Source organism: Bombus vancouverensis, chromosome 15 (genome assembly GCF_051014615.1).
Source record: "Bombus vancouverensis nearcticus chromosome 15, iyBomVanc1_principal, whole genome shotgun sequence".
NCBI lineage: Eukaryota > Metazoa > Arthropoda > Insecta > Hymenoptera > Apidae > Bombus > Bombus vancouverensis.
The window spans coordinates 10,352,374-10,367,828 of record NC_134925.1 but is presented as its reverse complement, the minus strand read 5'-3'; the positions used below and the strand labels follow the sequence as shown (position 1 = coordinate 10,367,828).

Genomic DNA, 15,455 nt, shown 5'->3' with positions numbered 1-15,455 from the left:
CTAACGCCGCGATTTTTTTCCTACAGATGTACCACAGCGGACGATAATTGTAGTAAAATTGCACATATCAAAATATTTATTTATGCATTTTATTGTTATTTGTTATTTGAAGCGTTTGTAGAATATTTCCGTTACTAATATTTCTTAATTTATTTGTCTATCTTAATAATAGACGAAAAGCCACGAGAAACAACATACAGTTTCGTCTCACACAGATGGGCTAATTTATGGATATATTTTGGCGCCAAACAGTGCTTTGTCGCTTGCGCATAAAGATGGCGTACAAAATCACTAACAGTTATTTATCAACTTCTAGCAGTGGTCGCAAAATGACGATCATGGTCGTGATCTTACTTTATTCACGATCGATTTTTTGATCTTGAGTAAAATTATTCAATGCGATAGTATTTCTTGATCTTGATTAAATTATTTCTTATAAAATGCTACAATATAGCTTGCGTATAATGTTAGTTCAAAATTACGTTACGTTTTCTTCATACAAATAAATTTGCTTTATTTGATATTAAAAATAATTCAATTTCCTTTTCTTTATCTTATATCTTAAAGAGTAAAATATTAATCCTTCCTCTCGATTTTAAAATCGTAATATACATTTAGTGTCGTTAATGTAAAATATACAGGTTATGTGATGCGTGCAAAAAACATTTCTCCACCAATTAGAAGCGATCACAAAAAACCACAAATTACTGTGGAAAATCATTGTGATTGGGAACGATTGCGATCGAATCGCTGTCATTCATAAATTCACAAGTAGTAGTTCCCGCCATCTCTACTGATTAATGCTTACGCGTCTATGATTAAATGTTGTGTACTCTTAAAATTTTGACTTAAAATTAAACATGAGCGGAATCGATTTTCAGAAATTTTACGACAGCGAAACGGCCGAGAAGGTGGAAAAACAAGAAACAAATTGTGAGAGAAAGGTATCTAAAACGTGGGTGAAGAAGCATCGAAAAATGCCATCAAGCATTTTAGGGCCGCCCGACTTTTGGATGAAATTTGATAAACAAGTGGATGCGCTTAACACAGCTTCGAAAGAGAGTAACGATTACAATATGCTTTGCACGTTTGTTTATCAGGAATGTAATGGTTATCGTAAATTCATAGTAGCTCATCCTGAAATATATTGGTGGCATTATGAGCATCTCCCGGCAGAAAGAAGATGCTCTTACGAGGTATGTTATCGATAACGTTTCGTTGCATTTGATGGTATTTAAGATACACATAGAAACGATGCAATAAATTTACATTTAAATTCAGATAATTCCAGAAAATCAGCCTTGTCGATTATATTTGGATTTAGAGTATTCGATCGAACTAAACTCTGAACATGATGGACCGTCTATGACAAATATATTAATTGATATTTTTTGCATGTACTTGCTTAAACACTGGCGTATAATATGCAACAGATACAACGTAATCAATCTAGATTCAAGTACTAACGAAAAATTTAGCAGACATGTTATATTTAATATTAGAGATGTAGCCTTTAGAGATAATTATCATGTTGGTAGATTGGTAAAATCTATATGCATGGATATTTTGGATTATGTTTCATCTAAGGAAAAGCAACACGATATTTTAACCTGCTTTGATAGAATGCAACTTGAAGGATTAATTGTTGAAACAAAGAAAGGAAAAAGACTGTTTGTCGACACTGCAGTTTATACTAAGAATAGGCATTTTAGAATATATAAATCCACCAAGTGGGGGAAACAATCAAATCTGGTGGTCTCAAATGATTGTAAATATATTTGTTCTAGTGCATATAATGATAACGAATTAAGCATATTTCTAGATTCTTTGATATCGTATTTTGATACGAAGAAAGGCTTGATATTACTGGAATGGTCTGGAAACTGTGTACCAAATACGAATTGTTTTAAGGATAGAGTACAACAATGCAGTTATCAGGAAAGTGGTAGTGCCTGTTCAAACTTTCCAATGTTAGATAAATATGTTAACAATTTAATATCTCCTGGAAAGATACGTGTATGTAAACATTATGAATATGCAAAAATATTGGTCTATGAAACTGTGGGATACAGGTATTTACAATTTTTTATATCAGATTATTCTAAAATCACGATAAAAAAAAGTAAAAAAGTAAGTTAAAAATCTACAATTAAATTTTTTCATATGTGGCTCCATTTTTGGACAAAAAAGATTTAGAAATTTGTTAAATACCTATACTTAGAAACATATTATTTCATTCACTAATTCTGATTAGCTGTGCTTATTCATTTTTGTATTTATAAGTACAGTATATGTGAATATAAAATTAGTATAATTTCAATTCATGCCATAAGTTTCAGTACTTAGATTATTCTAGTAACTTACAAAGTGCTGGAAATATCATCCATGATGTTGCAGCCAGATTGTTGCTCAGTGAATTAAATAAGCATAGTATTACCGCTTTATTCTTTATTTTTATATATATCGTAATAAAAATAGCTCATTTTAAAAATAACCGAAATCGTCATTATCTAATAAATATGTATCACAGAAGCATTGGAAGAAATGAAGAATTTAAACACATCAATTATTATCAATTCATGTAATTGTAATTCACTATACAAGTAGTCTACAGATTCAATTCTATATATATCAAGGGCAATATTTTCAGTGTTATGTAAATAATTAATATAAATAAATTATTTATGATGGTATGTATTTAGAATGATACCAAGTCTTGATTGACGTCGTTTATAACGATAAATAGTAATAGTGGTGACTCATCAGATTGAGCACAAATAAAGAAGTGGGTTGTTGCTATATAAATGCATGCTTGCTTAACGAATTTTTTAAAAATTTGTATTTTCCTATAAAGGAAGTCTCATGTGAACACATTTTATTCTATGTTTTGATCTACTTTTTTACATGAAAAATCCCCCCCCCCCCCTTCGGTTGTGCAATGATAATCGTAAAAAGCAATTATTACTTTTTTTTTGCTAATAGGTACTGTGAAAATATTGGCAGATGTCATAAAAGTAACAATGTTTTATGGATCGTAAATTTAAAAAATAAAATGATATATCAGAAATGTCATGATCCAGACTGTTTTGGTTTTAAATCTCAACCAAAACAATTACCAGAGGAAATTTATTTTCAAATCGACGAGGAAGGTGATACATTTTTGAGTAGTGTCATAACAGAGGACATAGTGTAGAAGACTAGTCCTTTTAATATCAAAAAGTTGTATTGAGGTAGAAATACCTGAAACACAGTATTGTTAAATGGAAGTAATACACAGATGGGAACAAAGTTGTTGAACAATTTCAAGTACACAATACAAAGCTTTGTTTCCACGATATTTTCTCCTGAGATTGGCACGAAATATTAAAATATAAAACATTTACATGCTTCTTTTGCATGATATTGCAAACGTCTTATATAATATACTAGATTATTGTGTATTATATTAAGATGTGTACATTAAGATGTATGTTACATTGCACAGATTATTTACAATTTATATAAGTAATGAATGTGAATTGATTTCATTATATAGACACACATATATATAATTGTACATAACAAATTCAGATATATGAACTTGTAGAAAATTAATTCTCCATATTTTATGCAACTATTTATATTTTCACTACCCCCAGTGTACATAAATACAACATAGCATTTTGACTGTGTAAAATTATGTAGACAAAAAGATCATGTACAAATTGTAATTTACCTTACATTTTTTTACGACTGAATACATTTTTCTTCCTATATTTTTCTTTTGTACTATACAATGAATAGCGTAAATGAAACTAACTACGAATATGATCAGTCTCGTGTTTGTTGCAATAAAGAATACCGCAAAAACAAAACGCTACTTGTCAATTTCCAAAATTCTTCTAATTTGATAAAAGCACATTTCATGCTCGGTATCATCTTCGATGCAACCCCGGTGATCCAATGTATCCACTCATTCGTACCTGTATCTTTGTATCGCGATCGCGATCGTTACATTACCATTCTGCCCGTACAACGTCATGTTACAGACTTTCTATTGGCCAAAACCAATTTCATTATTTCAAATATATTGCAATTATTTGTCAGACAAATAACTTTGTAAAAAAAAAATAATGTAATAAGCTCCTGCCTTCGTCGGTTGTATCTGCTGTACTATCTATATCTTCGTCGCTCTCGTCGCACTCTTGCGTTTCTGGGAACGTCGAAGTCTCGACTTCTTCAACAAGATGACATTCCATCGTATCTCTTTCGCTCACTATTTCAGTCTCTTTATCGTTTTGTATGTTATCTTCCTCCGCGTTTCGCTTAGAAACATTCTCGTCGCTCGAAGAAATATGAGTAGCATTAGAAATATTTGTACTCTCTTTTGCAGATTTATAATTTTGATAATTTTTCGACGCTTGCCTCATACGAATTAAAAAGTCTGGCAATCCTAGGGATTTATAAATACAAAGATAAGTTGTAATATAAAAAAGTGGAGTTTGTCTTTGTTTTCCTATTTTCTGTAATACCTGACATTGCAACCCATGCAGTAATAGCAGATGGAATATTCACACCAGGATCATCAAAGTAGGTCAATCCAAATTCGATGCCTGGTTGATGGAGTTCTGTATAAGGCCTTATCACCATGTACGACCAATATGTTGTGACCCTGTTACGTATACACAGATCAGATTATTTAATAATAGCAAAGAATCCATTAAAACTTTTCTCCTACTTTTACATTTACTTTTATAATATTGGCAATCTAAGTATGTACTTTTATCGAGCTAGGCGATTCCATAATGAAATATAAAACTAAAAAATACCGATCAAGTGACTTAACGATATCGTATACATATACATGCGCGCGCGCGCGTGTGTGTGTATATATATATGTATATATATATATTATTCTGTATATGTAGCATCTACGTTGTAAAAAATGAGCAAAAATGACCGAGATATTTATGATACCTGTATATTCCTGGTTTGGCAGGTGCATTAGGATGTTCTGTTACTTTACTTATAATTACGATTAACTGTTTTTCTTTGTCCATAATCCATCGTCGTTGATATACATAATCCCTGTTTGTAAATAATCTCTAAAATTAAACATAACAGAGTGTTAAAATTTAAACAATAAGATTGGGTGATCAGTGTTATAAATAGTTTTCACATTGCGTGAGTTATTACATACTGGCCATATCGTTTCCCAATATATAACATCAGTACCATTATCAACAGACTTTTCCAATTTTGGGTCTGTATCTATAATTTTTAATTCTCGGGCAGTTAAATCCCACTTCTTCCTGTAATCCAGATCTATCTGGGTTTGCAGAAAGTCTTCAGCAGTAACATCCGAAAATGTACCATATACTTTATATGCAAATAATCCTCCAGAGTTTGGTTCTTCCCTCCTCCAAATGAGCATATCTTGCCGTTCTATGTACGGTCTCCATCCCTCCGCTGAAATCAAAAAAGGAGTATATCAGTTACAGATATGTTCACCAATAGACAAACTGATGTTCAAAAGAACCAAATATTACGTACGATCTTGATTGGAAGTAGCATTAAATTTATTGCCATAGCATGTGCAATATTTTATGCCAGGTTGCTGAGCATCTACCATAATTCTTAGGTGACATTTTGGGCAAATAACTGTAATGTCCCTTAATTTGTGAATTTTTTCGATATCCTGTCTACAGCTAATAAGCATAAAAGATAAAATAACCAATGTTAATGGAACATTTTGATGGATTTGTAATTCTTAATCTGTTAATTAAGTTTTCTCTTAAAAGTTCTGATGTTCAAAGTTAATAAGTTAGTAAAACAACATAATAAAATCAACTGTGATTATTTATCTTTATCACAAATCAAGTAATGCATAAGATATATGGGATTTACAAATATAGTTATTATATTTAAGAGAATAACAATTCTAGTAACAAATTAACTTGTTTTTCCTAATTAACAACTTAAAAAGAGATATAAAAGAGGAAAAAGAAACTGAAAGGCAACTGCAATAAACAATTAGTTCCACTCAAATATTTGATAGACTAACAACAAAAATCAACTAAAAATTAATTAAAATCAGATCACTTCTTCAACTGTGTTGTAAATTTATAATCAACTAATATTTTGAGCAATAAATTTCTGTATTTTTAGATACGAAACCTATACCTGTTTTTACTCTCAATAAATACAATATACATATTGGAGCCTTCTAATTGTTGCGAAGCTATTAATTTGCAAAGGACCATCTACTATACCTGTTGAGTTCTTCTTCGTTTATTCTTTCACGGTCCCAATTGTACACAGTTACACCAATGCTACTCGTTAGAAAATGTCTAGCATTCCTCATTGTACGACGTTTCCAATTTTTCATAAATTCCTTAAGTGCTACCTCGTCCCATATTCGTGTATATAAATGAAATATCTGCAAGCTCCTTCGAATACGTTGTGCAGCAATGAATTCAAACTGCCTGGCACAAGCTTTGGCTACCTGACCGCTTTGTTGTTTCAACCACAATGCTACTCTATTGCGATATTCACAAAATTTTCCACAGTTCTCGTACTGACCAAAAGAAGATGCTAACCTGGTTCCATTCCGAATGCAATTCGAACTCAGTTGTTTTGATAAGAAACCAGAACATTGCACCACATACATTGTTAGTCTTCCTGCTGCTTAATGCCTCTTAAAGAAATTCTTTCGAACAATGGAATATAAAGGTGACCGCTATCAACCAATTTCGTACTTAATCTCTATAAGCTTAAATTATCTTGGAGCAACAATTTATAGGTTATGTTCTATGTTGTTAAAATGCGTTATTAATTGGAAGTCATCGCTCTTTATATTGATTTCAGTAAATCTCACGGTAACGTGTTCATTGCATTTTTTATTTAAGAAACTATAAATTACTTATGAAACTTATAAAACATGTTGACGTTGTGGTAAGTATTCAACTAAGTGAAATCATGTATCTAATGCTATAGATTCATGGATATGTCGATACCTCGGCTGTACGTATATCGATATATCGGATCTCGTTGAGCGCAACGCAAGCGTAATCGTAAAAATAAAATAACATAAAATATATTAAGTGGACAAAATATATAAAAACTATTAAATTTGAGTCAAAAAGTAGATATTTTTAAACTCCAACACGTTACAACAATCACCAAATTGCGACAAGTGTAAAATTAAAAAGTGATTAAGATTCAATATTATCGTTAATTTAATAATAGTTCGCGCAATATGGATATGTCTCTGAAGGTACGCAATTACCCGAAACTGGTGAGTACGCATATTTCGACGGACAATCTAGTAGATATCCTTCGAGTGCTCCTCGTTCGTTACGTATACATTTGAAATATTTGCTCGAACAAGGTTCATCATATGGGAACCGACCCTCGCTTGTACATAATGCCTCATTTAAGCGGTTTATCTGAAAAAACAAGAGAAGTGGTAAGTACGAGAAATACATTTAGTGACTCACGAAAGTATTTAAACATCTACCATAGAACATATTTATGTATATATTATGTGTATTATATGAAATATTTTGAAATTTCATTAACCCTGTAATAGGTAAACTGCGGATATTTCTGCAAATTCATATTTTTCTATGCATACAATTACGAACTTACTTAGAGAGACAATTATTTTACTTATTACAATTGTAACGACTACTATATTTCGGCTATTTTATATATATAAACATATTCTATGCGTTCTGTACACTTTTGTACTTTAAAATAAATGCATAAAAATCCGCAGTCTAATAATGAGATACGACTAAAGCAATAGCATAAACTTTATATGCAATGTGGATAAACCTATATGCATGCAACTTTTAAAATAATAAACTTCTTTCAAACTAGCTCTAGGAAGCTTTCAAACTAGTATTCCTGGGTTCTACACATTTTATCAATACAATTATAATAGTTAGGTCTCATCACGGCGATTCATGTATAACGTAATACATATACACATATTTATGAAAGTCTTCTATAAGTGTTCAAATACATTTGTGAATCATATTTCATCGTGCATATTTTAGAGAAAAGAGAAAAGCAAAATAGAGATGCTTACGATTGTAATCGAATCAGGCAGTTTGTGAAGTGAAACTTTCGCGCAATCGTCTGTTCCTGATGAGCACAACAATTTTTCCTCGTCAAAGACGGAGCCTCTTGGACACGCAAACGGTATAATATTCACCATCATATCGTCGTTATTAACACACTGATAAAATATATTGCAGAAATTCGGATGTCGCCGAAAACCACTTGGACAAATGACACAGAACCTATCTACGCTTAGATTGCCAATATCAGGACTGTCTTCAATTTTGAACTTTGAAAATTCAGGTACTAGCGATGCAGCGTACATCCGACGTTTGCATAAACCCTTGGACTTAATTCTCTTTGGGAAATTGCAAGTTTCCAGCTGATCGTCCCAAAACGTTCCAAAGGGACAAGAGAACTGGTACCTAACCAACGAATCTCCGTATAGTACGCATCTATAAAATTTCGAACAATCCTCGGAATCAGGGAAGAAACCCTCTTTGACACAATCTTGTTGTTCATTGATTCCCTTGGGCAAGGAAACCGGGGTTATCGATAACGCAACATTCGTGGCATTCTCTCTCCCCGCTTCAGCAACATCATCATATAGTACTCCTGTGATGTTAGGTTGCGAAGTTTCAATGACAGGCTCCTCCATTTCAGGAATTTGTTCAGATATGTTTTCTGTAATGTTGGGTTTTGAAGTTCCGTTAACGGCTTCCTCAATTTTAGGAACTTTTTCAGATATTCCCTGCGGGATGTTGGGGATCGAAGTTTCGTGGGCGGCTTCCTTAGATCGAGGAGTCTGTTCAGATATGCCCCCTGCGATGTTCGGGTTCGAAGTTCCGTTGATGGCTTCTTCAAATTGAGGAATCTGTTCAGATATGCCCCCTGTAATATTAGGTGCTAAAGTTCCATCGATAGCTTCCTCCATTTCAGGAATTTTTTCAGATACTCCCACCGGGATGTTGGGAATCGAAGCTTCGTGACCGGTTTCTTTAGATTGAGGAGTCTGTTTAGATATTCCCCCCGTAATATTAGGTGCCAAAGTTCCATCGATAGCTTCCTCTAATTCAGGAATTTTTTCAGATATTCCCTGCGGGATGTTGGGGATCGAAGTTTCGTGGGCGGCTTCTTTAGATTGAGGAGTCTGTTCAGATATGCCCCCTGCGATGTTGGGGTTCGAAGTTCCGTTGATGGCTTCTTCAGATTGAGGAATCTGTTCAGATATGACCCCTGTAATATTATGTGCTAAAGTTCCATCGATAGCTTTCTCTATTTCTGGAATTTTCTCAGATATTCCCTCCGGGATGTTGGGGATCGAAGTTTCGTGGGCGGCTTCTTTAGAATGAGGAGTCTGTTTAGATATTCCCCCTGTAATATTAGGTGCCAAAGTTCCATCGATAGCTTCCTCTAATTCAGGAATTTTTTCAGATATTCCCTGCGGGATGTTGGGGATCGAAGTTTCGTGGGCGGCTTCTTTCGATTGAGAACTCTGTTCAGTTATTCCCTCTGCGATGTTGGGGTTCGAAGTTGCGTTGATGGCTTCTTCAAATTGAGGAATATGTTCAGATATGCCCTCTGTGATGTTAGATGCCGAAGTTCCTTCGGCAGCTTCCACAATTTCAGGAATTTTTTCAGATGTACCCTCTGTGATTTTGGGGTTCGAAGTTCCGACTGCAGGTTTCTCCGATCCAACAATTTCTCCAAATAGCCCTTCTATTATGTTGGGCTCCGAAGTTCCATCGACAGCTACCCCACTTTCAGGAATTTTTTCAGATATTCCCTCTGTGATGTTGGGCATCGAAGTTTCGTGGTCGGCTTCTTTATATCGAGGAGTCTGTTCAGATATTGCCTCTGTGATGTTGGGTATCGAAGTTTCATGGTCGGCTTCTTTAGATTGAGAAGTCTGTGCAGATATTCCCTGTGTGATGTTAGGTGCTAAAGTTCCTTCCGCAGCTTCCACAATTTCAGGAATTTTTTCAGATGTACCCTCTGTGATTTTGGGGTTCGAAGTTCCGACTGCAGGTTTCTCCGATCCAACAATTTCTCCAAATAGCCCTTCTATTATGTTGGGCTCCGAAGTTCCATCGACAGCTTCCCCATTTTCAGGAATTTTTTCAGATATTCCCTCTGTGATATTGGGCATCGAAGTTTCGTGATTGGCTTCTTTAGATTGAGAAGTCTGTTCAGATATGCCCTCTGTGATGTTAGGTGCTAAAGTTACATCGACAGCTTCCTCAAATTCAGGAAGTTTTTCAGATATACCCTCTGTGATGTTGGGCATCGAAGTTTCGTGGTCGGCTTCTTTAGATCGAGGAGTCTGTTCAGATATGCCCCCTGTAATATTAGGTGCCAAAGTTCCATCGACAGCTTTCTCAATTACAGGAATTTTTTCAGATATTCCCTCTGGGATGTTGGGGATCAAAGTTTCGTGGGTGGCTTCTTTAGATTGAGAAGACTGTTCAGATATTCCCTCTGTGATGTTGGGGTTCGAAGTTCCGATTGCAGGTTTCTCCGATCCAACAATTTCTCCAAATAGCCCTTCTATTATGTTGGGCTCCGAAGTTCCATCGACAGCTTTCCCATTTTCAGGAATTTTTTCAGATATTCCCTCTGTGATGTTGGGCATCGAAGTTTCGTGGTCGGCTTCTTTAGATCGTGGAGTCTGTTCAGATATGCTCCCTGTAATATTAGGTGCTAAAGTTCCATCGACAGCTTTCTCAATTTCAGGAATTTTTTCAGATATACCCTCTGTGATTTTGGGGTTCGAAGTTCCGACTGCAGGTTTCTCCGATCCGACAATTTCTCCAAATAGCCCTTCTATTATGTTGGGCTCCGAAGTTCCATCGACAGCTTTCTCAAATTCAGGAATTTTTTCAGATGTTCCCTCTGTGATGTTGAGCATCGAAGTTTCGTGGTCTGCTTCTTCAGATCGAGGAATCTGTTCAGATATGTCCTCTGTGATGTTAGGTGCAAAAGTTCCTTCGACAGCTTTCTCAATTTCAGGAATTTTCTCAGATATTCCCGCTGGGATGTTGGGGATCATAGTTTTGTTGGTGGCTTCTTTCGATTGAGGAGTCTGTTCAGACATGCCCCCTGCGATGTTCGGGTTCAAAGTTCCGTTGTTGGCTTCTTCAGATTGAGGAATCTGTTCAGATATGTCCTCTGTGATGTTAGGTGCTAAAGTTCCATCGACAGCTTTCTCAATTTCAGGAATTTTTTCAGATATTCCCTCTGGGATGTTGGGGATCATAGTTTCGTGGGTGGCTTCTTTCGATTGAGGACTCTGTTCAGTTATTCCCTCTGCGATGTTGGGGTTCGAAGTTGCGTTGATGGCTTCTTCAGATTGAGGCATATGTTCAGATATGCCCTCTGTGATGTTAGGTCGCGAATTTCCGTCGACGGCTTCCTCAATTTCAGGAAGTTTTTCAGACATTCCCTCTGTGGTGTTGAGAATCGATGTTCCGTCGTCGATTTTCTTAGATTTAGGAACTTGTTCAGTTATGGCCTCTGTGATGTTAGGTTGAGAATTTCCGTCAACGGCGTCTTCAATTTTAGGAATTTTTTCAGACATTCCCTCTGTGGTGTTGAGAATCGATGTTCCGTCGTCGATTTTCTTAGATTTAGGAACTTGTTCAGTTATGGCCTCTGTGATGTTAGGTTGCGAATTTCCGTCAACGGCGTCCTCAATTTTAGGAATTTTTTCAGATATTTCCTCTGTGATGTTGGGCTCCGAAGTTCTGTCGACAAGTTGCTCAATTTCAGGAATTTGTTCAGGTACGCCCTCTGTAACGTTCAATTTCAAAGTCCCGGTGGCGTGTTCTTCAATTTCAGTAATTTCTTTAAGTAGCTCGTCTGTAATGATAGGTGTCGAAGTTCTGACGGCAGATTGCACAGTTTCATAACTTTGTCCAAATAACCCTTTTGTGACGTTGGGTTTCATATCTGAAATGACGGGTTTCTCGCTTTCAGGAACTTGTTCAGATATACTCTCTATAGCTGTAGGTGTTGAAGTTGCGATGACAGGTTTATCGATTTTAGGAATTTGTTGACGTATGTCTTCCGGGATTGTGGGTGGCGTAGTTTTGACGGTAGATTTCACAATTTCAGGAATTTTTTCAACTATCTTTTTCGTGATATTTGGTTTCACAACTGCGACGATAGGTTTATCGAGTTCAGGGTTCTGTTCAGTTATACCCTCTGTGATGTTGGGTTTGGAAGTTGCGACGATGGCTCCCTCGGTTTCAGGAACTTGTTCAGATATGTTTTCTGTGATGCTGGGTTGCGAAGTTACGTCGACGGTTTCCACAGCTTTAGAAATTTGTCCAAAGAGCCCTTTTGTCACGTTGGGTTTCGTATCAGGAATGACAGGCTTCTCGATTTCAGGAGTTTGTTCCGGTATGTCTTTTGTGATGTTTGGATTCGAGGTTCCAACTGTAGATTTGTTAATTTGCAAAATTGTTTGAGGTGCATCTTCTGTGATGTTGGGTTTTAAAATTGTAGTGGTAGGTTTCAAAGTTTTGGCGATTGATTCCAAAGTTGTGGCGATAGGTTCCGGTGTTAGGCCTTTGCGCTCCAAAGTTATGGCGGTGGATTCTAAAGTTTTGGCAGTGGGTTTCACAGTTGTGGCATTGGGTTCCAGAGCTGTGCCGTTGGGTTTCAAAATTGCAGAGTTGGGTTTTGAAGCTGTGAAAATTTGAATTACACTGAAATGAATCGTCATAGTAATAATCTATAAACGATAAAAATCTTTGTATTTCTGATTGTGTCGTATAAACTTACGGACACAAACGTCGCGATGCGTCACGATAGCTTCATCGAATACGAGGTTACAATAACTTTCAAGATACACTACCGTTCAATAATATTCGGACACTTATTTTTGGCAGGATGTATTTTACTTAGGCAATTAACCTGATTTATAAACATCAACGTGCTATAATAAAAGTGCAACTGGAATTATACTACCATCGCCCTTCGACAGACAATTTAAATTTCTAGTTCGATGATTCTATAAAAAAGATAGTATATACCACATATCTAGTGTTTGGATTCTGTGCGTAGTGAAATAGTAGAATTGATCATATATTACAAAAGCATTAAAATTGATGCACACGAACAAGCGAATCGATCGAAAGCCCTATCAAGGGATGAAGCATATTTTATCCTTGGTTCAGTCCGTAGTGATAAATGTAAAATATTGTCTCATGGTGCTTCAGTTTAAGCTATGATTATTAGATCAGTATCCGTTTGTTGCACACTTTCGTATTATATCATTGCTGCGTACCATTCAGTGATACGATGCAGTGCAGCCGTGCATAATATTTTCCCAATAATTAGTAATTACGAACTACTCGCCGATGTCTTCTCTTTTCAACATATTTTTCTTTTTTTTTTTCTTTCTTAAGCTATCGGAATCCGACCGCTCAATTTTTATCTTTACCATTGTTTATACGTATCAATGAAAGAATTAGAAAAATTTCCATCACAGTCGGCGATGAGAAAGACCCTCTTGCTTCAATTTGGTCCAAAATCTTAATCTCAAACATAGTAGAATCACGTCTGCATAATCAACAGGATTTAACTATTTCTAACGCGTCAACACACAGAAAGCTTCTTTTTATAACGATATAAATGGTTGTTATAATCACTGCATGATACATAAGGATGATAAAATAGGAAAATGGGAAATACATATATCGTGAAGATTACTATACCTTGATGCCATTGTGCGAGCGGTTCAGTGACACTGAGCAACGATGTTTCTGGTTTCGGCCCTGGTTTTGACTCGTCTTTCGGTTGCAGTTCAGCTGAGGTTAGAGGATCCTGTGGCGGTTGGGAAATTAATGAATGCAGCGGTTGTGGTTCTGGTTGCGGTTTTGGAGATGGTGGTGAAGATGACGGAGAAGGTTGTGGGGACGGTGGTATAGCAGTCTTCTTTAGCGGTTTTCTAGACGTTTGTGATTGTGGTTTTGGCGTTGGTGTTGATTTTAATTTTGCTTTTGTAGGTGGTGCTTTAGTTTCCTTCAGTGGTTTCTGAAGCGAAGCCGGCGGTTGTGGTTTCCCTTTTGCGGATGGTGCAACTCTTTTCTGGCATTCCGATCTGCCGCTCTGTTCGGGCGTTACACAGGTTTCTGTGCTGATCGAGAATACCAGATTATTCTCGCACTCAAAAACATTTTGAACAAAAGGTAGTCCGAAGAAGCTGTTACACTGATAAAATCGCTTGCAGTTGTGGACATCCGGAAAATGGCCTATATTTTTGCAGTTATACGATGCACGGTACGCATACGGGAGTTTCTTCGCGTGCAGGGCTTTTCCCAAGGACCATGGCAAAACTGTGAAATCGAAACGATATTTGCTAGCAGCGTGCTGAATTACTCTGACACAGGATGCGCCAGAAGCATCGCTCTTTCTTTCTTTGTACAAATATATCTAGATACTAAGCATACAGTCGATAAAATTTGAGATGCTTGCAACGAAAAGTAGACTAGAACAATTTTACTATAAAGATGAAGGTTTTCTTCTCCGTCATCATACGTGGAATATTATTCTACTTACGTGTTCGTTTCTTAAAATTGTGGTATAACAAAATAAGGAAATAGTAGATCGTAATTGTAATTGAAATTTGATTAACAATGTACAACGAAGTAATCCGAAGATGCCAATTGTCTCAAAGAGATGTGGGTGGCAAATAAGATATGCACGATGATGATTTCAATGAAATCCGCTATGGTGACAGTTCTACAAGGCGTTTGCGTTAACGTGATAATTTCTTACGCATCAAAAAAGAAAAGAGAAAAAGAGAAGAATTATGAACAAAATTTTAGCCGTGTCAAGTGCACGACAAATAGGGACAATGAAAATTCCGAAAATAATTCGTTCTCGTAGCGAATCGAACGTTGCATTGACTTCTCTAAGTAAGTAAAAAAAGGAGACAATTTATAGCAGGAAACGTATAAAATACCAGAGATTGCCAGAAGTGTAACGTTTAATCTAATTATTTAAAAACCAGAAGTTCGTGAATATGAATCTAGGTGGACAAAGATGACGACGTTCTTTGGCAAATTTTCGTGTTCAAGTGTTCGACTCTCACTTACCTTCGTCGGAAACAGAATGTGCACTAATTCCAATCACAGACAGAATGCCAATCACACAGATATTCGTCCACATTATATAATATCGTCCATATTAGTATATAAATTCTAATCGCGTCTAAATAAAAAGAAAAATGACAGAAACTATCTTGCTACCGATATATCGTTACACGTTGGATGGACGAACGTGCAAATCGTCTACGGCGCGAGATTTATGTAGTTTCGGCAAAGATCGTTAAAGGGTGCGATCATAGAAAATCAAAGGCCGTCGATTGGTCGATAAGACATAACCGGTCGAATTTATGCCAC

At 36.0% G+C, this 15,455-nt stretch overlaps 4 protein-coding genes across 7 annotated transcripts in view; 1 reads left to right on the top strand and 3 right to left on the bottom strand.

The window, feature by feature from the left end:
• Positions 1-2,967, bottom strand: part of LOC117166407 (atrial natriuretic peptide receptor 1) — a 38,995-nt gene extending 36,028 nt beyond the window's left edge. For both annotated transcript variants that reach the window (XM_033350342.2, XM_033350344.2), the window contains exon 1: positions 2,365-2,967. The gene's annotated coding sequence lies outside the window, so the exon portion shown is untranslated. The remainder of the gene's footprint in view (positions 1-2,364) is intronic.
• On the top strand, positions 286-3,755 carry LOC117166410 (DNA-directed primase/polymerase protein). Of its 2 annotated transcripts, XM_076624821.1 has the most exons (4): positions 286-466; positions 882-1,196; positions 1,282-2,072; positions 2,983-3,755. In XM_076624821.1, the coding sequence occupies exons 2-4, from the start codon at positions 978-980 to the stop codon at positions 3,191-3,193; spliced, it is 1,221 nt and encodes a 406-aa protein (XP_076480936.1). In that variant the 5' UTR covers positions 286-466; positions 882-977; the 3' UTR covers positions 3,194-3,755. The 2 variants fall into 2 exon arrangements, with proteins under 2 accessions (XP_076480936.1, XP_033206243.1); XM_033350352.2 differs by lacking the exon at positions 286-466 and having other exon boundaries at positions 495-1,196.
• On the bottom strand, positions 3,604-6,940 carry LOC117166409 (stAR-related lipid transfer protein 7, mitochondrial). Of its 2 annotated transcripts, XM_033350351.2 has the most exons (7): positions 6,252-6,940; positions 5,533-5,687; positions 5,180-5,448; positions 4,957-5,084; positions 4,512-4,651; positions 4,130-4,432; positions 3,604-4,033 (listed from the first exon to the last, which is right to left on the bottom strand). In XM_033350351.2, exons 1-7 carry the CDS (start codon positions 6,647-6,649, stop codon positions 4,023-4,025), a joined length of 1,404 nt encoding a protein of 467 aa, XP_033206242.1. In that variant the 5' UTR covers positions 6,650-6,940; the 3' UTR covers positions 3,604-4,022. The 2 variants fall into 2 exon arrangements, with proteins under 2 accessions (XP_033206242.1, XP_033206241.1); XM_033350350.2 differs by having other exon boundaries at positions 3,604-4,432.
• A 128-nt stretch (positions 6,941-7,068) lies between these two features.
• On the bottom strand, positions 7,069-15,405 carry LOC117166408 (uncharacterized). The gene is made up of 4 exons (XM_076624825.1): positions 15,150-15,405; positions 13,767-14,387; positions 8,075-12,735; positions 7,069-7,427 (listed from the first exon to the last, which is right to left on the bottom strand). Exons 1-4 carry the CDS (start codon positions 15,220-15,222, stop codon positions 7,218-7,220), a joined length of 5,565 nt encoding a protein of 1,854 aa, XP_076480940.1. The 5' UTR covers positions 15,223-15,405; the 3' UTR covers positions 7,069-7,217.
• Positions 15,406-15,455: the final 50 nt, after the last annotated feature.